The 23,389-nt window shown below is 41.0% G+C and overlaps 3 protein-coding genes across 6 annotated transcripts in view; 2 read left to right on the top strand and 1 right to left on the bottom strand.

Annotated features, from left to right (window-relative positions):
• Positions 1-9,484, top strand: part of dip2bb (disco-interacting protein 2 homolog Bb) — a 60,820-nt gene extending 51,336 nt beyond the window's left edge. Inside the window, exons 29-38 of the mRNA XM_079511188.1 lie at positions 1,247-1,356; positions 1,506-1,636; positions 1,878-2,046; positions 2,356-2,526; positions 2,818-2,879; positions 4,255-4,312; positions 4,406-4,480; positions 4,678-4,852; positions 5,096-5,219; positions 5,988-9,484. Of these exons, the coding sequence (XP_079367314.1) occupies positions 1,247-1,356; positions 1,506-1,636; positions 1,878-2,046; positions 2,356-2,526; positions 2,818-2,879; positions 4,255-4,312; positions 4,406-4,480; positions 4,678-4,852; positions 5,096-5,219; positions 5,988-6,240 (1,328 nt within the window). The 3' untranslated portion in view covers positions 6,241-9,484. The remainder of the gene's footprint in view (positions 1-1,246; positions 1,357-1,505; positions 1,637-1,877; positions 2,047-2,355; positions 2,527-2,817; positions 2,880-4,254; positions 4,313-4,405; positions 4,481-4,677; positions 4,853-5,095; positions 5,220-5,987) is intronic.
• A 1,918-nt stretch (positions 9,485-11,402) lies between these two features.
• Positions 11,403-21,882, top strand: atf1 (activating transcription factor 1). 4 transcript variants are annotated; one of them, XM_079509610.1, is made up of 8 exons: positions 11,403-11,625; positions 12,551-12,658; positions 13,815-13,943; positions 14,637-14,734; positions 16,349-16,476; positions 17,883-18,056; positions 18,309-18,459; positions 19,271-19,780. In XM_079509610.1, the coding sequence occupies exons 2-8, from the start codon at positions 12,560-12,562 to the stop codon at positions 19,413-19,415; spliced, it is 924 nt and encodes a 307-aa protein (XP_079365736.1). In that variant the 5' UTR covers positions 11,403-11,625; positions 12,551-12,559; the 3' UTR covers positions 19,416-19,780. The 4 variants fall into 4 exon arrangements, with proteins under 4 accessions (XP_079365736.1, XP_079365737.1, XP_079365735.1 ...); XM_079509611.1 differs by lacking the exon at positions 19,271-19,780 and adding an exon at positions 19,788-20,562 and having other exon boundaries at positions 11,404-11,625; XM_079509609.1 differs by lacking the exon at positions 19,271-19,780 and adding an exon at positions 20,678-21,882 and having other exon boundaries at positions 11,406-11,625.
• A 395-nt stretch (positions 21,883-22,277) lies between these two features.
• LOC306929600 (thiol S-methyltransferase TMT1A-like) lies at positions 22,278-23,221 on the bottom strand. Its single transcript, XM_079510194.1, has 2 exons — positions 22,719-23,221; positions 22,278-22,583 (listed from the first exon to the last, which is right to left on the bottom strand). The coding sequence occupies exons 1-2, from the start codon at positions 23,211-23,213 to the stop codon at positions 22,347-22,349; spliced, it is 732 nt and encodes a 243-aa protein (XP_079366320.1). The 5' UTR covers positions 23,214-23,221; the 3' UTR covers positions 22,278-22,346.
• Between the last annotated feature and the right edge of the window lie 168 nt (positions 23,222-23,389).

The raw sequence follows: 23,389 nt of genomic DNA on the forward strand, positions 1-23,389 counted from the left end.
GAGGAGCGCTCATTAACGTCACGACCACACAAACCTCCTCTTGGTCCTAGACATCGTTGCAACCAAGCTCCACATATATGTGGTTGATTGCACGTCTGCGACAGAGCGAAACACTCTTCTGCAGAAAACACGTGGAGAGGAGTGGTCATTCAACATGACTAGCGTCGCGGCAGTCGCTCTATCGAGGCGAAGCACACCTTCTACGAGCCCATAGTTACCGACACCATAAAATATTGCTGTTGCTGCTCATTTTAGTATCGCGCGGCCATTCAACGTGAGTATTGATTAATAGTCAAATAAGCGCCGCTGCGGTCGCTGTCGAGGCGAAGCACACCTCTGCGAGACACACAAACAGCACACAGTCACCACGAAACATTAAATACAGAGTTAGCTCTTAGTTAGTGAACACACAACCGCTAACCCTTAATGCATTAGTCGGGAAGATGGACGGACACTGCCGCCACCGAGAAATCATACAAGTTGGATTTCAGCGAACAAACACTGTCACCAACCCAATGTAACGCCTCACAGCAAAGCGAAGATACCGCAAGGCTGTAGCAGGCACGCCCGCCGGGCAAGTAAAGTAACACACAACTTACCTGTAGAAAATAAAGTCCAACATAATAGTTGGACCAGGGAGCCCGGCGGAAAATTATCGCCGCCAACCATGCAGCCTCTGGAGGACGCAAGGTAGCCCCAACCGAACGGTTACGAGGCTTATAGGCATGACCGGCGTCGAGAGCCCCCCCCATACAGCCTCGAAGGGCAAGTAGCAGGAGCTCAATAAAATAAATCGACCTGCGCTCAAAGGCGAAAAGATGAAAGAGGATGAACCCTGTGAACTGGGCACCTATATCGGTGCCTCACGCCCACAGGGGGTCACGAGTGACAGTGTTGGTATTAATATTCGACCTCTGCGCGTGCGCGCGATGTATATCCAGGTGATGAAATCACCGCCCTCTGGCGGTCAGTAGGTATGAAATAGAACTGTATGATATGACAAAACTGCTACCTAAGGTTTGATCATTTTAATGTGTTTATTCCTTCTCGCAGTGGTCATACAGTTGTTTACATTAAAGGACATCATCTTTTTTATATCTTTTGTTGACTTGTAAATGTTACATTGTTCATATTTAGTTGAGTTTATCTAAGATAATGTCAGCTGCTCAATGAAGCCCTGCTTTGAATATCATTCAGATAATTGTAATTCACTTGTTGAACTCAGTGATATTGTGTATGTTTCCAGACGACCTCCCTCGCCGCCGGCCGGCCCAGATCTACAAGCCACCTACAGCGGAGATGATAGCCTACCTGGACTTCAGTGTGTCCACCACAGGCATGCTGACTGGGGTCAAAGTAAGACACAGTAACATATTACCCTGTTTGAAATCATGTTGTGCAGCCTCTTACATGTATGCCCACTACCCAGTACTTAAAGTAATGTTCATCTTTGGTAAAAAACGTAATTGTATTAAGGTTCTAACGTGTTCTGCTCTGTTTGTTAGATGTCTCATGTGGCGGTCAGTGCTATCTGTCGCTCAATAAAGCTGCAGTGTGAACTGTACTCCTCTCGCCAAATAGCCATCTGCCTGGACCCTTACTGTGGCCTGGGCTTTGTGTTGTGGTGTCTTGCAAGGTACTTATACTGTAATGCTATGCGTTTTGACTGAGCAGATTGTATATCTGCTATTTTTGCTGTGCAACACTGTTATACGACCTGACACCATTGTACAACAAAGTATAAAGTAGGTCTTAAGTAGTTAATCATATTATTTGATTATGAAAAAATCCATTAAAATCTTTTCGTCGATTTGCTTCATCTCACATACATTTACTTTAGCTTTTCTCTTGTCGCTGGTGTGTGTGTTGTCTTCCAGCGTGTACTCAGGCCATCAGTCCATCCTGGTTCCTCCCTTGGAGCTGGAGAGCTGCCTGTCACTGTGGCTGAGCACGCTCAGCCAGTACCGCATCAGAGACACCTTCTGCTCATACTCTGTCATGGAGCTCTGCACTAAAGGCCTGGGATCACAGACAGACGCACTCAAGGTGAGGATCTCACACACACGCACACATGCACGCACGCACGCACGCACGCACACAGTCCCTCAATTATCAAAACAATCATGGATGATTCTCTCAGTCTTGGTTCAAGGGTGTTTAGTGTCACATACATATAAAACATAGCAACAGGAAATTCTTGTAATTCAAGCTTATCCTCAATAGTGTGTATAACAAGAGAATTAAGATGAGATAAAATAATCAGCCCTTCGGGCTTGGCTCCTCAAAATAATTGCAATACAAACAGCCAAAAGACAAGTGTGTGTGTGTGTGTGTGTGTGTGCGTGCTCGTTCCAGGCACGGGGTCTGAATCTGTCGTGTGTGAGGAGCTGTGTTGTGATCGCAGAGGAGAGGCCACGCCTGACCCTCACACATTCCTTCTCCAAGCTGTTTAAGGACCTGGGCCTGTCCCCCAGAGCTGTTAGCACTACCTTCGGATCCCGGGTCAACATGGCCATCTGCATGCAGGTACAGTGGTACACAGTCAAATCCTCACTATTAACACAAACCAATAAATGATGAACACAGGTGAACAGGTTTTTTTTTACTGTATACTGAAGCCGTGTGTGTGTGTGTGTGTGTGTGTGTGTGTGTGTGTGTGTGTGTGTGTGTGTGTGTGTGTGTGTGTGTGTGTGTGTGTGTGTGTGTGTGTGTGTGTGTGTGTGTGTGTGTGTGTGTGTGTGTGTGTGTGTGTGTGTGTGTGTGTGTGTGTGCGTGTGTGTGTGTGTGCGCGTGTGCGTGCGAATGTGTGTTTTACAGGGTACCACTGGGCCTGATCCCTCTACGGTGTATGTAGACATGAAGTCCCTCCGCCATGACAGGTAGGAACTGTAATGTGGAAAATTACTGTATACTCGTTTTTTGCTGTGCTAAAGGTTGCAAACATAACAGAAGCCTGTGTTATAGTGTAGTGTCTGCCTTTCTCTTGTGTGCTCATAGGAGACAGCATTGCGTTCTGTTGAGGCTACTGTGCAGCAAGGTTATGATTATAACAATAACAAGTCATAATATGGTATTAGAATATCGTCGCAGTCGTTAAACAGACACACTTAACCACTTTTACTTTCAACATTGTTTGGAAATAACAAATAACAAAAATGGCTACAAGCACATGTTCTTGACATGTTGTTTGCCTGTATATCATCTATTTCCGCTACTTTTGTGCAACACTGTTGTACAAGGAAGTAGGGTGTTCATTTACGTAGAAAATAAAAAGGTGAAATATGGACACACAAGGTTTCTGCCCGACAGCAAGAATATGTTGGTGAAATCGTGTCCTTGAGAAAAGATAACATCTGCCCCATCTAATAACTATACCAGCTCAGTGGCCTTGTGGTTAGAGTGTCCACCCTGAGACTGGGAGGTTGGGGTTCAATCCCCAGCCGGGTCATACCAAAGACTCTAAAAATGGGACCCAATGCCTCCCTGCTTGACACTCAGCATCAAGGGTTGGATTGGGGGTAAGTCCCTGCGACATACTAGCGTCATGTCCAGGGGGTGTACTTGTACATCAAGCTGCCTCACGCTACAGAAACAGGAGATAGGCTCCTGCCCTATGGGCCTCATGGCTCGGCAAGGCTACTTACTACCATCTAATAACTATTGGAACTAATCAACGTACTGAGAGACTAGAGACTCTGGAGGTGTCATGCTCTCCAATGCAAACATTAACCATAACATTAATACCTATTTTATCCCATCAGGATGCAGTCAGGATAAAGTGGTATTGACAAGTGATTGACAAGTGATGACACAAATAAATGAGCAGACAAAATTGGAACTGGAACACTATAAAAATGAAGCTCATAAATAGCTACTCTCTCCTGATTGGCTGAAATGTTGTCACCTACCTGAAAATGTATTTTCTGTTTATGAAAGAGCTGGAGATCCTTACTGAACAAACACTCTATAGCAATGATTACTATCTCCAACCATCGCAAATATGGCTAATTGCTTTGTATTAAGATACTCTACTAAGCAGATTGGTTAAAAGATTGTGTGTGTGTGTGTGTGTGTGTGTGTGTGTGTGTGTGTGTGTGTGTGTGTGTGTGTGTGTGTGTGTGTGTGTGTGTGTGTGTGTGTGTGTGTGTGTGTGTGTGTGTGTGTGTGTGTGTGTGTGTGTGTGTGTGTGTGTGTGTGTGTTTGTTTGTTTGTTTGTTTGTTTGTTTGTTTGTTTGTTTGTGTTTGTGTTTTCAGGGTGAGGCTAGTAGAAAGAGGAGCTCCCCAAAGCCTTTCTCTCATGGAGTCTGGCAAGGTGAGGTGTTCACCCAGTTTTCTAGTTAAGTCAAATCCCTTTATGTTTACCTTCATTCTTGCTGACTGCTGTTATTTTCTCTCTCTTAATAAGATATTGCCTGGTGTCAGGGTAATCATTGTGAATCCAGAGACCAGAGGCCCTCTAGGAGATTCCCATCTAGGAGAGGTGAGACGATAATAATAATCTTTATTGTCCCGAAGGATATTCGTCGGTTCCAAAAGCAACAACAACACATACTGTAGCCATAAAACACATCACCAAGACAATACAAGGACTTGTTACAGTCAGGGTAACAGATGACATGACCATACAGCAACCATAAGCAATAGTAACCTGATTGTTGGTGTGTGCGTCTCTGTCAGATCTGGATCAACAGCCCTCACTGTGCCAGTGGCTACTACACAATATATGGAGAGGAGAGTCTCCAAGCTGACCACTTCAACACCAAGCTCAGCTTTGGAGATCCGCAAACCTTGTGGTGCAGGACTGGGTACCTGGGTTTCGTGAAGAGGACTGAGCTGCTGGACGCCAGCGGAGGTAAATAAATACCTTAGGTTCAGCCATAAGTAAAAACCTAAAAAAGCAGCCAAAGGGCAAGGTAAAATTGAGAACATTTGTTGCTTATTGACCATATTCACATGGCAGCCATTTTGCTAGGGGTGGGGAAACCCCACAAACACCTCCCCACAGAAAACCCACAAGTTGTGCCTGACAGTGTGAGCCTGTGTCAGAGGACTTTGGAAAGATGTGTTAGAAATTATATCAACATTTTGTGTTCAGATCGCCATGATGCCCTCTTCGTGGTCGGTGCACTGGATGAGACCCTGGAACTGAGAGGGCTGCGCTACCACCCCATTGACATTGAGATTTCAGTGTCCCGTTCCCACCGCAGCATCGCTGAGAGGTTAGAGTGACAAACACATACCTGTGCTTTTTAGTCCATACACAATGTTCTTACTGACTGTTACACAATATAACACAGAATTATGAAAAGGACCGCAATTGGAAAAAGCCTGCCGCTGTCTCCCATTTGTTGAAGAGAGATCTATAGGCTACATTTTCAAATTATATGTTATTATGCTTGAATTATCGCTTTGGCTAAAATCCTAAATCCCGCGGATAAAGTAGGCTATGTACATATAACTACAGGCATTCATAACTACAGACATTAATATAGCCTACCGCACAGGATTGTACAATTATATAGTCTACATTTAACAAACAAGCTTGATTGACATTTGTAAATAGGTCAATACTAAAACTGCTACGAGGATAAAACCAGAAAAAGCACAAAGACTTGTTTACATCAGGTATAAAGGAAAAGGAAAAAGGGACAGCCGTATGGATAAAGGGGAAGAAGAACTGGAAGGCGGAGGTGCAGGGGTTGCACTGCCCGGAGCAGTGTGGTAACCAGGTCTTCGCATGTACCCTGGTACTGGTGTACCTGTCTTTTAGCACAATTCGGACTGTATGCAGAGTGTAATTTAGCCAGTGGATTTCCATAGAATTGTATTGTCATTGACATTTATAATGGAGCCAGAATTCACATTATAAGGTGCACCAGGTGATGGTTCCGCCGGAGACCTGTCCTTGGCTTCCTGCCTCTGTTGCTCTGCATAAAAGGAGAATTAAAATGTGTGACAATCTTTGAATCTTTCTTCCCTTTTTAAAGTGCGGTGTTCACCTGGACCAACCTGCTGGTGGTGGTGTCCGAGCTGTGTGGTTCCGAGCAGGACGCACTGGACCTGGTGCCGCTGGTCACCAATGTGGTTCTGGAAGAGCACCACCTCATCGTGGGCGTGGTCGTCATCGTGGACCCTGGTGTTATACCCATCAACTCCAGAGGCGAAAAGCAACGCATGCACCTTCGTGACTCTTTCCTTGCCGACCAGCTGGATCCCATCTACGTGGCTTACAACATGTGAACAGCTCTGGTCGTCAGTTGGCCGTCACCTAGGTACTGAAATGTCAGCTGCATGGTATTTACAGCTGGCTTCCCAAACAGGGCAAGGTCACAGCATGGGTCATGTGAAACATCAACACCTGACCGCCAAGTGACACCAGCTTGTATGGGCCTCCATATGTCTGGGACTGAGCTTGTCATATTTGGAGACATTCACTGTGTTGTGCTGGTTGTATGGTTTTATCCAAACTGGACAACGCCAATCAGCCCAAACATGTGAAGAACTGTTTGAGAAAAAACAAAAAAAGTTAAGTCCTGGTTGCACTTATTCTCTTTCTCTTTTTCCTCTTTCTTTTTTATTTATTTCTCCTTCTCTGTCACTTTATCTCACTCTCTTTTACAATCTCTCTCTCTCGCTATTCATTCCCACATGACTGCCCCATTTCCTTAAGTATCAAAGAGCTTTTGCTTTCAAACCACTATGCCACACATTAAAAGTGTTCATTTTACTGAGTTAAAGTAACACGGATTTGAACGTGCATGATCTTCCCAAGACCCAATAGATGTAGAGATGTGGACCAAGTGACAGAAATAAAATGCCTGTGGAAATGAATACTGGTCTTCATGAACGTCCACATAGTACTCTGGAATTACTCATCACCCCATATGTCACAATACACTTTTCATTCCATCATTACAATTTCATAGAGGCAATGTAAATGCACAAGTTATATACCGCACTATTCAGTCACAAATACATGTGATAATCCAAAGTGCATTCTCATTTAGGAGTGATGAAAGTGAGTGGGTGACAAAAATGACCCAGTCATACCAAACCGCTTGTACTGTCTATGCACACAGTGATCAGAAAGTTTATACCCCCTCCCAAGTTATCGAAGCCAAATAGACATTCACAAATTTACTATTCTAATGTCTTCCCTGCCTTAAAACACTTTAGTCACACATTCCTGTCTTTAATTATCCTTGTGACTGTTCATCCACTCCCTCTTGATGTTGTGAATAGCGGTGGAAAGGGAACAGGATGATAATAGAGGCCATATTCTGTACTGTACCTAAAGGCCTCTTTGTATTTTAAATATGCTGTTTTCACTGTAGATATTTTTAAACTGTATAAATGTATAAACACTCAAGCGATGATTTCTGGATAATTAACCTAGCTGTGAGCTGATAGTGGTAACAGAAAGAACATTGTAAATAAGATTTTAACAGCAAGGTATCAATTAGTTTTGAAGTACCATTAGCCAAAATAAATGTACTTATGATATTGCACTTTCTCTAAAAATGGTCTATTTTATTATCTAATAATGAGGCATTATACCTAATGGTTCAGGAATATAGATTATTTATGAGTGAATCCTGCTTGAAGAGCTCACAAGACATTGCCAGGAGGGCCATACAATTAGTTCCATTATAATTATTTTCCTGTAGGTCATGGAAAAGGATTTAGATTGCTAAAAGCAATGTGACAATGTGACTTCTTTTTGTATTTTTTTTTTGTCTTTCCCGGGTTATGTTGAGGGTAATTAAAGTATTGGCTTACAACTATGGTCCATTCCATTTCTGACATTGTAGGTTGCATTGCATATAGTCGTACACTCTTGGATTTGTATTGCATAAAAACATAATTGTTTGCGACTTCAGAAACGTTCCAATTTCTGTCCATAGTTCCTTCGTGTTGTCTAGTCTGTCTTTGTGCAATTTTGTACTGCATTACTTTTAACACTACGGGAAGAGTTCTTTCTGAATTGTTTTCTAGATTGAATCACTGGAATTATTTGCCTTTGTAAATGCAATTGCAAATCTGAGCCACATATGACATTTAATACTAGTGGTTTACTGCAGGAGGGCTATGAATGAGTCATTCAAGGTGACCTAATTCTCTCTCTTGCATAAAGTATGTAACGGGGGGTTGGTTCTTCATATACCGTACGTCAAGATGTTTTCACGTATTTGTTTTATGCGCTACGTTCAATTTTATGCTTTCTTTGTGCTCCTGTCAATATTTTTAGAGGTTAATTTTAGTGGGTTATTTGCCCATGATGAATCATTAGTGATAACATGTAAATACATTGGTTGGTTTGATTGTTAGTTTTTGGTCTGTCTCCTCATGAATGAGAGGTATTAATTGTATTTGTCCCAGTGTAAACAAAACGCCTGCGGTCTCCAAGGCTAGTCCCAGTGTAACAGTCAGGCTATTACACATTACACAATATCATTAATATGTTTGATCTGAAGAGAAACATTCTATATTAATAAAACAAGAATGTTATCTTTGAATTAGAACCTTGCTCTAGGTTTACGTTGAGACTGAGGATGATGTCCAGAGATGTTGAGTAATGATTTAACTGACCTTAAACAATTGCTTTCATTAAATGTTTAGAGAACAAAATGGCACTTGATTTTACCTAGTTATAATATCCATGGGATTTTGTTTTATCATCATATCCCGAGTTTACATCCAAAGTTCACAGCTGAATGTTTGCATGACTCAGATGCCAAGCACATGAAGAAACCAGCTTTAGGCACAAGCAACGTTTTTCTTTCTTACTTTCTCGTTATTTTTGTTTTGAATAAAAAAATATATTCAGGGAAAACAATACTCTCATAACACAGGGAAGGACTGGATGGTCCCTTGGTGCAATCTGTGAATATTATACTCCTGGAACTGTTAATATTTGTCAAGGAATTCATTTGCTGTTAAGGCAGATATTGCAAATTTAAGAAAATCACATTGACAAACCAGTTTACATCTACTGGGAGGTCAATAAGGGCTTCCTAAGGTTTCCACTTGGTCTCTCCTAAACATTTCTTCCACACTATGCAATCATTATTGACAGTTTAATCTTAGTGCTTGCACAGCCCAAAAATATATTGTGCTTATACATTTTATAATAACTGAACAAAAGATTGAATGAAGATTGACTAATATTTTACCAGTGGAGTACATGTGACAGTCACAGTACTCTTCTCTTTTGAACTGTTCTCAATCAATGTTTTGTGTATATGCTCATGTCATGGTTGTTGTATATAGCTACATTCTTTGGTGAATACCCATACTGGTTTGTCAACAGAGATGATCTACTGGTGCTTGGGAGGTATTTTAGTGATTATAATAATAATAATTAAAAAAAAAAAAAGAAGATGGTTAACCCTCCCCTAATTTGCTGTTTTTTTATATGTTGTATTTACTGTTTTATACTATATGCTGCAGTAATGTAAAATGAAAATAAATAAAACGTTTTTGTTCAAAACAGACTCCTTATGTTATCTCATTGATAAAACTAAGGAATGATGCAGAATCAGAATCATAAAACACGGGACGTGATGTTAAGACTGTCCATTGTGCCAATAGATGGTGTGGGCTCACATGAGATTTCCTTGATGTTAAGAGAGGCATTGGGAGGTGTATTTCTTAACTAGGGTATGATGTCAATTTCGGGACACATCCTCAGTAGTGTGCCTTTGAATCAGCGGGTGTTTCGGCCTTCAAACACTATACACCCTCATCAAAGGTGGCCAGCTAAAGGGTGATCAAGCCTTAGCTTGTGCCCCATGCCCAATCGTTAAGATTTGCCTCTCACGGGACTATGCAAGGCAGGGGCGTCCTCTTCCCTGAGCCAGCCATACAGCTGACCGCATACCTCATATGCCCTCATGTTTGAGGGGTTTGAATGGAGTTCTCAGATGTGTGTGTGTGTGTGGGGGGGGAGGGTCATGTTCTTATAGCCCAGCAAGGGTCTTTCCTTTTAATCCTTTTAAACATTATTCGTTGTTTGTTCCCACACGGAGTGCCATGTTTTTAGTTTTTTTTTTCTTGATAGTGTGATAGTGTGCCATATCAACAGATTTTGATTGACCATGTCAACCTTGATTTTATTTCTTTTGAAATATTTCCTTTCACATCAGAACATTGTCATGATTATTTAGGATAATTAGACCTGTGCCCGTCAGCGTCAGCCACTGGCCTACTTGGGAACGATGCAAGTTGGGAACCTAGTATGCAACCCGTTCTCATAGCACCCGTTTTAACCGTCTGTCTGTGTCCCTTTTGTCTCCATTGAAATCTCTGTATGTCTGTCTGCCTGCATGTGTCTGAAGAGTGCAAACTGACTGTGAAAAGTGGACTGGTTAAGTCAGGGATGGGGGGGCAGTTTTTTTTACTTGAGAGCTACTTTCAAAATGAAATATTATAGGGAAAGAGCGAGGTGACGAGATGGTTGACATTCGGGCCGGCGGCGGCATAACTCGGCCGCCATGTTGTGTGTTACGTCACTCTGTAGTCAAAGCATTGCAAGCACTGAAAATAGTTTAAATATGTAGCTGAGGCCAGTGAGGGGGCTTTGGAATAGCGGAGCTGGTGTTCCAATGCACTTGGAATGGGAAATAGAGGTGGAGAAATGGAATAGGTAGGGGTTTTTCTTGTATTTAAATTGTAACGCTACCGACTTTTTTGTGCACTTCAACCCTCTTGAAAACAAAATATTGCATTGTGGGTTTGAGCTGAGGCCCTTTTGATGTCAATCAATCAAGTCACCTTAATTCAAGTAGCAGATGCCAAAAATAGGTTTTTCTTTTTATATATTTAAAAAATAAATTAAATATTTTTTAGGGGGGCATATCATATGATCTACCTGCACAGCCTTTGTGATCTACTGGTAGATCAAGATCACGATCTACCTTTTGGGCACCCCTGGTTTAAGTAATCAAATAGCCTTTTGTGGTGGTTCTGGACAACCGTGTATCTGACCGACTCGACACCAGGCACTGCAATCCCAGGGGTGGTGTGGATTGGAATATGGTTCTAGTTCAGAGTTTGAATGAATGTAGAATTAATTATGTGCCAGGTGTGATTTGCATACAGATGTGAGGGGGCTTAATTTTAAATTACTACATTTAAAAGATATTTTATTTTAAAAAGCCTTTCTCTCACTTATGCCAGTGTGTGATCACTGATCACCCTCTCGTGTGCCAATGTTCCGTGCCTAATGTTGCATACCCTTTACTACTAGTCTGTGTACTTAAAATAACCGACCTGCAAGCTCTCAGCGCGTCAGATTGCAAAACCCCTGAACTTGTAGATCGGCTATTTCCTGTGCCTATCAGGTTTCACTGAACATCCTTCCAGCCAATCACAAACCCCCAAAGGAAAGAATTACGTCATCCTTTCTTCTTGCTCGGCACCGCCCTTTTCCTTTTCGAAAAAAAAAAGAGAGAGAGAAAAAAACCTGCTCAGCTATTTTTTATGGCTGCCGTTTCTGTGTTTTTAGCGATTAGCTTGTTGCTATTTGCTAACCATCCGATTCCGTTTTCTACACGTCCACACACACACTTTCGTAGACGCACTGCGTCCAGGCTGTGAGCACGAGCGACCGCGAGGCGTTTAAAGGTAAATATCTCTGTAAAGTTAAAGTGTGACCGTTGTGTTGTGTGTGACGCTATAATGGCGGCGCGGCGGCTGCCGCTCTCCGTCGAACGAACTGGCTCGTCGTTTTACGAAGGCAAGGGTGTAGTTAGCTGCTAATGGCTCCGTGTAGCGCTGACGTCTATCGACGCGGGTACTTGCGTGTGCCAGTGACACTGTTACACACAATTTGAGACAAAAGCTCATCCATCCTGCGAGCCAGTATACTTTATCCGACGTCGCCTTGCCAGATGGCGAGAAACTTTTGTGTTTTGAAATGGGTGTTGTTAGGTTTAGCTACCTGTTACTGTTATGAGGACGTTGAGTTAACCTAGCAGCAGACAACAGGCGTTAGCTTAGTGTTCAAACTAGAAGCTACGCCGTTAACTCAGCGGTTCATTATGCTTAATAGAAATAAAATACAATTTGGGAGTACAGAAATGCCAGTGATGCGCGAGAAAACAAATCTTTGACAACATGTACAGTGCTTTTTGAATTACTACCACTATCAGTCTGGTGGTAATTGTTGTGTCTAGAATGTAAGCCAGGGCGCTATTAGATGTCTTTGCTGTAGATGGCTCCGACAAGGGACCCCGTTGAACCAAAGAGGAAGTAACTTATCTAGTGACTTTTAACCAGATTATTTTAATAAGACAAAAGATTAAACATAAGCTAACCGTTCTTTGCTAGCCCCATATGTGCCTAGTTCTTTGCCTGCTGTTTGATCTAAGCCTAGTAACATGATGTGTGTTTATGTATCAATCCCATAGCTTGTGTGTGTGTGTGTGTGTGTGTGTGTCCACAAACAAACGGAAAGTAACATTCATGCAGCCAGGCGCCCCTGCTAGTTTGTATCTGTCCTAAAGTGGGGGTTATTGCGACATATTACCACTGATTTATTTGTCCCTAGTGAGTGACGATGGAAGAAATGCAGCAGGGCAACAATGGCACTGAGGCACAGGCCTTCACCGTCCCCACCACCCTAACAGCCTCTCACATCACACAGATAGCCCAGCAGGTATAAGACAAAACGTGTATTCATACATTCATACATTTCAGAATCGGTGAAAGCAAGGTGTGTGTAAGATCTTCACACGCTATTACCAGTATTTATATATGTTTTTCTGAGACATTTGCTGTCAGCATTTTGCAAGGCAAAGGATCATTTAAACAGTTCTCTCAAAATGATATTATCACATACCAAAATCCCATCATTCTATTATTTCTGTTACTGTATTATTTCTCATCATACAGCGCCAAGAAAATCTTTTAAAATGTGATGGTGATTTTCAGCCGAGGGGAGGTGGGGTGAATTTCTGTACCATGAAGCTCAGTGATTAAATCAAGATTTAAAACAAAGTGGTTTTATGGAAAAGCTCATCAGAGCAGAGTGAAAATGAAGAAGGAAGGTACTGGTGCAAGCTCAGACAAAGCCTTTTTATTAACGGGGTGCAGGCATATACCGTCACAACGATTCAATGTCAATACATCTTCATATGTACCGGTCCTGCTCCTGAGATGCACCAACTCAGCCTGAATTTAGCTTGAGGCGTGGTACCGTGGCACCCTCTTTGTTCCTAGCTCATCATAGTCTTTGTGAATAAAGTTAGAAACTAAAGGCAAGGGGTTATGTTTACCTACTTCAAAAGCAACAACCACTCTCACCTTAATTGATGATGCTAAAGAGGCAGTATCCAAACTCTACCATGGCATCTCAGCTGACAACATGACAGGCGTCAGGGCTAAAGTGTACTGTCTTTGTAGCATCCTGTGTGAATAGCGTGCTGGGTTGCGCTTGCTTATCGCATGGGCACCACTTGTGTCAAGTGATTTAACACAAAGGGTCTAGTCTAAACTGTACATGATATGGTTCTTGAAACGGTAAATGTTCTCTGCAACTGTTCCTGGGAGTAATATGGAATATGGATAAACATTCCCATCAAGTGCAGGTGGTCTTAATTCACACACGACACACACACCCCAATATTTCCACCCATGCATTAAACTTCATGCTAACTCCTTTTAATATACATTTCATGATATCCCATTCCTTATACAACCTGGCTTGATGCATGTTTCACCTCACAACACGACTTATAATACTTATAACACCCTAATACCCTTTGAGTAGCTAAGTAAAAACAGAATTTCAAATTGTGTCTGTATATTTGTAGATGTCACTGGGCGGTTCTCCTGTAACAGTGGTGCAGCTTCCAGGAGGTCAATTTCAACTTCAGGCAGGGGTGATCCAGTCTGCCCAGTCCTCAGTCATCCAGTCCCCGCAGGTGCAGAGTGCCATACAGGTGAGACAAACCTGAGCCTTAAACAGTAAAATTACTAGTCTTAATGTGTTCCCACCGTAAGATAAAATATCCTTCTAGTACATACATGGGCAACTGGCGGCCCGGGGGCCACATGCGGCCCCCACCTTCACTTAATGTGGCCCTCTGCAGGCTAATATCAGAATACTTTTTAAAGTTAATTTAACTATAATTGAATGCATTTTAAATTAAATAAAAATTTTACTTTTCAGGATTGCAATAGAAAAATAGCGAAAAAAAATTCTGGATTTCAATTCAAATAATAGCAAAAATAGCTGATCTACGAGCTCAAAGCGTGTCGCACTGCTTGTAGATCGGCTATTTTTGCTACGACAGTAATATGCAATGTGGCCCTCCAATGTGGAGTGAGTGTGGAAATATAGTGGCCCTCTCCATCGTCAAAGTTGCCCACCCCTGTTCTAGTAGCTTGAATTGCTCCACTTTGGTCATGCTGGTCAGCGTTGGTGGGGCGAAAGCAACCGCTTCTTTCGTGTCACCCTGTTCGCCTCGTTCGCATCTTTGCATTGACTGTATGTAATTGTGCCACTTGAACACTTTTTTTTGGTGGGACCACACCAAATGCCATTACACTCAGATTTACAAATGGATAAATGAACACTGAGGATTTTACTGTGTAATATTAATATTTACATTGTGAATTTGTCTTTCATGTAGAGCCAAGGTTCAGACAGTGACGATTCACAGGACTCCACAGACAGTGGGTCGGCAGCCCAAAAGACACGAGAAATACTGGCCAGACGACCCTCCTACAGGTAAACCCCGTAAATCAGTGAATAAGAAAAAAATCACACCCGTGTGAACTGAGTGGTGTAAGGTCTTATATAGACTGATCAGCTGTGGTCTGACGTAATGTCTGACGTAATGAAATCACACCCGTGTGAACTGGGTGACCATAGCAACCATGCTCATTTTCTTTGCTACGGACAGACACGTAAACTAACAAAGCCAGTTGTAGGAGTGGTTTACACCACTCAAAAATGTAATCTTCTTGTAAAGATGCATAACAGTAAAATCTATTTTTGTTGGGCTTCTTCAGACATCACAGCAGTAATAATTGTATTGTAATAACAAATTAACGTATACAACATAGTTGTATAATATACATAGTGTATTAGGGGTGCACATCTCTCCCTTATAAAATGAAATAAGATATATCTGGTACATGGGTTATGATTCAAGTTCAAATAAGCCAATTCTGCAAAAGGTATCAATTGTATAGAAAAGTTGTCTCTACAAGATAACAAAGGCCTGCAAGGTTGTTAGCTTGTAGAGCTGTTCTTTTTGGCAAAATGACATGACATGACATGACAATGTCATACTTACTATAAATTCTGAATTAAAGCGTGCACAGCTGAGACTAATCAGCTTTGCGTGATTAGAGTCCGGTAGAGTAGCAAGGCTGCAGTGCATTATAACGTGACCTCAAGTACAAGTCCGACTCTCAAACTAGAAGGATGCGTTGCCGTTCCATATAGAGCTTCACACAGCAAGTTTTCAGAAGTAAAAATCCCATCCCTTTCCTTAGAGAATTTCATCATCAGTTATAATGTTGTTTTTTGTGATTAGTATTTTTATTGGATTTTTCTTTTCTTTTTTTCCCACACCAACAACCCAAATCGACAATAACAACAAGACAAGACAAAAGAAAAATAACAGTTATATGTAGCAACTCCGTATAAGCAAAGTGGGGTAACAAAAAGAAACAAAAAAAAAAACAACACAAGGGGAGAAAAAGGGAGGGAGGCTGTGTTAACCACGATGAAAGCATGTGAGCAGGCTATCATAGAGAAGGAATCTATCCCACTTCAGGTGAAACTGAACTAGTCTGCTTTTCATAGAGAAGGATACTCTTTCATATGATGCTGTCCTCTTTAAGTAAATTATGCCATTCTGTGATTGATGGTACACGTAATGGGCTGAGTTATAATGTTGTAACTTAATACACATTGCAGAGTTTTGGCTGGAACAATAATCTTTAGATTCCTCGTTGCCTATATTTTCTGTGTAAATCAGTGCGAGACGAGCTGAATACGAGGCGGTCCTAATTATTTTGATAGATACCTGTAAACTTTACAGGTATCAGTGTAAAGGTTTAGATCAGTAACTCCTCAGCAGGCTAGTTAATAATTGAGTAGAATGATCTGCAAAGCTTCAGTGAACCGTTTAATAATTTTATAACCGTACCATCGTCCAATTCACGTTATATTTGGATCGATCCAGGGGTCTGCATTGATGTAGTCAAAATTGATTACCGATTCATAGCTGTTGATCTTTACACACACACACACACACAATAGTGATAATAACAACGGCAACATAAATTCAAGGACACATGCTAACAATATGTTTTACTATTTATCTTGCAGGAAGATCCTTAATGAGCTCTCGGGGGAGGAAGTGACGTCAAACAGTGAAGGCAACGATGTCTCCACAGTGACTGGTATCACCATGTCCAACACCACGCAAATCTACCAGACCAGCAGCGGCCAGTATAGTAAGAGCCTCTCCTTTTCACACTCTGTGATTCTCAATCTTTTCAGTCCATGACCCCCCAAATTATCACATTTGAAGTGGGGACCTGGAATTGTAAGAGTTGAGGCATTACATTTTGTTTAACTTGGTTCCACAGATACGTATTGTGAAATAGTAGATCTACAAGCTTACAACACCTCACGTTGCGACAAGGTGTTGTGAGCTTGTAGATTGGCCCCGCTGGGGGTTTAGACCCACAGGTTGAGAACCACTGCGCTAGCACACGATTGGCGTAACGTTGTAACGTTTGTTACAGTGTGTCCCTGTATTATCCCAACAGTTCACCCAAATATGAAGATGACTGATGTCATCATCAACACAATATCAGTAGGGTGGGTTCTCGGGGTGTGACACCCAGTAAGACAGAGTTACGACAACTCTGTTCACTTCATGGGTCCAGTCCAATGGCTTCTACATAGACTATTGGCGAATAGTGACAAAGGCCTGAACCGGAAGTTCACTGAATGCATTGGAGTCTATAGGCTTTACAGTGACAAACGAGTTGCATGAACCACGTGACCGGGCTGTTTTCTGCCCCCTCAATGTCCTAACTATGGCTCTGGTGGCACCGAAAGGGGTTGGCTGTAAAATGCCAGTCTTATGATGTCAGTCTGCGACATCAGGCATCTCTGTATTTGGGCAATGTTTCAGTTTCACCTTTTTCCAACAATATATTACTACTAGATTTAAGCTTCTTTTTTTGCTATACTCTATTTACTATACTTTATTGTGTGGTTAAAGTTGTATTGTTACCTCTGATCTTTTGCACACAACTCCCTACTATGGTGTGTGTGTGTGTGTGTGTGTGTACACTCTGGGGTGGGCGATATGGAAAAATATAATAACACGATCCTAATTATTCAAGCAATATCACGATCCACTATATTATCACGATTCTTTTTCATGTTGGTTTGTATGTTTATTTTTTAAGTTACTCAACAGTACAACCACCTACAAGGTAACAAAAACTAAAAGAAAAAGGAGACCCTTTAGACCAATATTTTTGGTCACTCTACAGAAGTATAAATTAAGGTATAGAACTGAAAATCATAGAATGTGCATTCACTTTATCACAATACAATATCTCTGAAAAGGCATATCGTGGAGACATTGTATCGTGGAGACGATATTTATCACCATATCGCCCACCCTTAGTGTACACACACCCGCTGTATCCCATATAACCTCTGTGTTGTGATGTATCACAGTATGTAGTGAACGCGCATATGATTAAACTGCATTAAAAAACATTATTAGACAATTGATATGTTGTTGTGTTCACCAGTGATTAGATTTTGAACCTGCAGGTTTCCTGGTAACTCTTTGTGAGCTAGATCGTTTTGATGACCTTCCACATGTCTGTTCTAGTTACCATAGCCCCCAATGGGACCATCCAGGTGGCCAATCCTGAGGCCATCCAGGGTCTTCAGGCTCTCGCCATGTCAAACTCTGCTGCCCAGCAAGGCACTACCATCCTGCAGTATGCCCAGACGTCTGATGGACAACAGATCCTTGTGCCTAGTAACCAGGTGGTTGTTCAAGGTGAGGCATCAGGGGACACTGAACACACACACACACACACACACTGTACCTCTGGCATCAGAGCTACGGATGTCATTTTGGTGTGTTGAACTTGTCACACATTCAAGCTTGACTTACTTGACTAAAGCCCTTTTGATCCTCTTGGGTGCATAGGCCGTTGACAAATGTCCTCCATTTCATACCGATTGAGGTGGCTTTCAAACGTTTCTATAGTTCCCTGCACACTCATGCCCAGACTGTCATCGCTCTTAGGTGCAGGAGGAGAGATGCAAACATACCAGATACGCACGACCACCGCCAGCTCCATGCCTCAGACTGTAGTCATGACCTCTCCTGTTGGAATCTCTCAGGGAAAGAGTGATGACCCTACAATGAAGAGGGAAATCAGGCTGGCAAAAAACAGGTATGAAAAATAGATGACAGTACAAATGGTAAACTAATGAATGTCAGCTTCACTGTATAATATACAAAAGGGACAACATGGGTAAGAGATAGAAGCTGTAATGCAGCTGATGAGTTAGACTAGATGTGCTTGTGTGTGCATGCATGTGCTTCCTGAGTGGCACGGCTGCAGCTCACCGCTCCTTGGCTGAGGCACACCGCTCCAAGAGATGGGTCAAATGCGAAGAACAAATTTCACTGCGGTAACGTGTGTGTGACAAATCGTACGACTTTTACTTTGTACGTATGTATGGAGAGAAGATGGAAGTTACACTTTGGGCAGAGCCATCGGTACCACAGAGAAGGGCTGCTTGTTGTGTAATACTATTATACTGTAATAGTATTACATGAGTTTTGTGTCCAACATTTTCAGTTTTTGTAAAATCTCAATACAATTAGTTACATAAGACAGGTGTTTAACACATCTAAATCCAACCAGATACTTTGGTGGAATATGACTTCAAATGCGTTTTTTAGGCATCAGTATAATTTTGGGATAGTTAACATTTTATAAAGTCAAATTAATTGACTACACGTACATGAGTTATTGATAATAACTCATGTACCAGGTTTGTATTCTGATGCATTATGAAGTACTTTTTGTTTTCAACCAGGGCCCTATTTTTCCATTATGATTCATCACTCAATCATTTGATTTTCTAAATAGTTTTGCAATAGTAAACAGACTCCCTTCTAATCTACAGTTAACAATTAGTTCAGGATCCACTGTACATCAGTGTACTGATTCGCAAATGTGATCTTTGTTTTCTCAGAGTGGCAGCCCATCAATGTCGTCTGAAGAGAAAGGATTATGTTAAATGTCTGGAAAACCGCGTGGCTGTTCTAGAAAACCAGAACAGGACCCTGATCGAAGAGCTCAAAACATTAAAGGACCTTTACTGTGTTAAAACAGGATAGCCTAGTTCAGGAGAGGTGAAGACTTGCTATGGCCACAGCAATTCTTTCCTAGGTGCTGCCATCAGTTATGTTAATAGATTCAGCGCTCAACAAGACAACAAATTGTCTTTCCAAATAGTTTTGCAAAGCTTTAACAGGGAGCCACTGCCTTCTAATCTACAGTTAACAATATGTTAATATCTGTTTGATGCACTGTATAGTAAGCCCAATCCACACCAATGATTCGCAACGCAACTAACTGCAACTCCTTGCATCTTCTTGCAACCATTATCCCCAAATAGCACCGGTCTGCAACTGGTTGCAACTTTTGCAAGTTGTGTATGGACTGGCCTTCAGTGTACTGATCCCCAGATTTGATTTTTGTTTTCCCAGAGTGGCAGCCCGTGAATGTCGTCTGAAGAAAAAGGATTATGTTAAATGTCTGGAAAACCGTGTGGCTGTTCTAGAAAACCAGAACAAGACCCTGATCGAAGAACTCAAAACATTAAAGGACCTTTACTGTGTTAAAACAGAATAGCCTAGCTGAGGAGAGGTGTAGACTTGTTATGACAACAGCAAGTCTTTCCTAGTTGCTGCCATCAGTTATGTAATTACTAATTAGGGATCCGATATTATCAGCCTCCCGATATTATCGGCCGATATTTGCATAAAATTGTAATATTGGAAAATATCTTTATCCGTTTTAAATCGGTTTTAATCAATTAAAACTTCTCCCGAATTTATGATGAATCTTTTTTTTATTTGGAAAACCTTACATTTATGAATGCATCCAGCGGGCATCACAATAAAATTATGCATAACGTGTTAATTCCACAACTGCCGCATATATCGGTATCAGTTGATATCGGTTGAAAACGGTATCGGAAATTAGGAGTTGGACTATATCGGGATATCTGATATTGGCAAAAAATTCAATATCAGACATCCCTATATCAATAAATTCAGCACTCAACAAGACAACAATTTGTCTTTCCAAATAGTTTTGCAATGCTTCAACAGAGAGCCACTCCCTTCTAATCTACAGTTAACAATTTGTTAATATTTGTTTGATGCACTGTATATTAAGCCCAATTCACAAATGATTCCCAACACAACTAGTTGCAACTGCAACTCCTTGCATCTACTTGCAACCATTATCCCCAAATGGCACCGGTCTGCAACTGGTCAGTCCAGACCGCTGCAATTTCTTGCAACTGGTTGCAAGTTGCATGTGGACTGGCCTTCAGTGTACTGATCCCCAGATTTGATTTGTGTTTTCCCAGAGAGGCAGCCCGTGAATGTCGTCTGAAGAAAAAGGAATATATTAAATGTCTGGAAACCCGTGTGGGTGTTCTAGAAAACCAGAACAAGTCCCTGATCGAAGAGCTCAAAACATTAAAGGACCTTTACTGTGTTAAAACAGAATAGGCTAGTTGAGGAGAGCTGAAGACTTGCTATGGCCACAGCGCAGCTCTGCCATTTGGACATTGTAGGGTTATCTGGGAACACATTTAATTTCACAGGGTTCCCACATGAAATTCTGGCCAGGCCTGGAAAAGATTTGGAATGAACTGAATGTTTTTGGAAAATGTTTGGATATAATTTACATGGTTTTTGGCTACTGATTTTGTTTATAAAAATCATATCTAGCATTATGTGAAATATGTGTGGCCTATTGTATAGTACAGGACCCCACGTGACAAACGATAGATCTACAAGCTAACACACTACACCGTGATACATTGTTAGTTTTTGTAGATCTGTTCTTTTTGTCACATGACACCATTGCTTGAGTCTGTCTAGGGGCGTTTTGAAAATTCATTGTTAAAACTTTGTGAGAACCCTGATTTCAGATGTTCCTGAGATTGTTTTTGTAAATTATATTTGATTAAAAAAATACATATGTCATTGAAACATAACCCATTTAAAAAAAAAGTATTTTCACCCAATGTTTTTTCATGCTAGTAGATTTGGTAATGCTATCCTATGTTTATATTTGTGTATATTTTGAGTACACAGAAAGATTGAATTGTGAGTTTTTATTGATATTGAATTTATAATTGTCATTGTTTTTGCTTGTTAGAACTGGCCTGTTTTCTTTACTTTGTGTTGGCTGTAGGAATCTTTTTTTCTTCTTTAAACGGCATCTGCAGACGTCTGACAGTCTGATTGTAAGATTACTGCAAAGAAGTGATTCCTTTTTCGTATGTGAACCAGCAATTCCCAACTCCCTTATTCCCCCACAAGGAAATGTTACAATTGTCATTCCTTAATTTTGTGCAACGGGATAAAAAGGGTATTCGATTTGATGTCATTGTGTATCGCTAATTTGGCTGTTGCTTGACTGTTACTCAGACAATCAGGGAAAAAAGCACAATGTCCAGGTAATATTTATTTTGTACATCTTTTGGGAAGGCATGGGACTGAAGAGCAAACAAAGTAACAAATGTTCCTGATTCTGTAACTAAATAAATATATTTTTAATCTATTTTATACATTTCTTTAGATGAATCAGATAAAATGGTCTCATATCACCAAATTGTGTATGCATCTAGAAAGCAGGATGTGACTGTTTTGTCTTCCTGGGGGTAAAATCATACATCGCAAGGTAATTAGAATTACTAATCTGATGGAGGCAATAATGATTAACCTAAAACCTTAATTTCTCACCATATATATATATATATATATATATATATATATATATATATATATATATATGTATATATGTATATATATATATATATATATATATATATATATATATATATATATATATATAAATAATACAATTTAATTTCTCACTCAACTTTGTATAGCAACTGTGAAATTATATTCAGAGCCTTGGTAGTGTGAAGTGAATAGGAAAGTGTCATTCAAAATGAATGGGAAGACAATTTTGTTAAACTTTACAGTGGGGTACAACGAGCTTCACAATGTATGTTTCCAAGTTCACTTAATGGCATATCCCGTGATGTGTGGCTTTATAGTGATGGTGACCCCTGGGGCCTCAAAGTGCCTGAGGTGAAGTTCTGAAAAACGAGCTCCCTCCAGATCCTTCCATGTTGTTCTGGTTATAGTACATCCATCCCCAAGATAGTACCATAATGGCTGGAGAACATGCTGGAAGAAGTATGTCCAGGAGGAAGGTTCTGAAACGACATGCTCCATAAAGTAGAAAGCTCCACCCTAGGGTGGAACAGGTTATTCAGTGTTATTGTTGTGGCTTATTAAGTTACAGTAAATTAATATATATTATAGAAATACACATTCACATTAAATAATACTCTAGAGTAGACTGAGCTCTGATTTAGCCCATCTCACCGTTTTGAGAATGCGTCTCGCCTCCTCAAGCACTCGTTTCACGTTGCTGACTGAACACAGGACCAAGGTGCAGACAACAACGTCAACAGACTCATCCCTTACTTCCTTCATGTCTTCTCCAGACATGACCAGAAACCGCTCATAAGTCAAGTGCTTACTTGCGTCCATGCTCATTTGAAGGTATCTCTCAAAATGCGGGTTAGGGTCTGTGCATATCACCGTACAGCCATCTGGATAGAACTTGAAATTTGCTCCGCTACCACAGCCAATCTCAAGAAGGCGAAGTGTACCGTCCGGTCCGGTAAATTTATATAGATTTCGGAAAAGATCTCTCTTTGTTTCATGCATCTTATCGTTGTATGAAAATGTTATATTATAGGCAAATAATGGAAACAAACGTTTGTAAAAAGCATACAAACCCACGATGTCCATTATCTGAAAAGGCAAAGCTATCACCAAACAAAGTATTCTGCAAAAATACAAGAGACACGACATTTTCCTTATTTATCTTAGCCAATCTCTGTGCAGTCATAGTTGTTGTGCAATCTACAGAGATTAACACCGTAAAGCTGAGAGACAGCTTGAGAAGATCATGAGATTAAATCAACTACTAGTGAGTCTCATTTTGTGTTCCATTTTCTCCTCACGATGGCGCAATTGGTATAGAAAAC

This window comes from Electrona antarctica (genome assembly GCF_951216825.1).
Source record: "Electrona antarctica genome assembly, chromosome: 9".
NCBI lineage: Eukaryota > Metazoa > Chordata > Actinopteri > Myctophiformes > Myctophidae > Electrona > Electrona antarctica.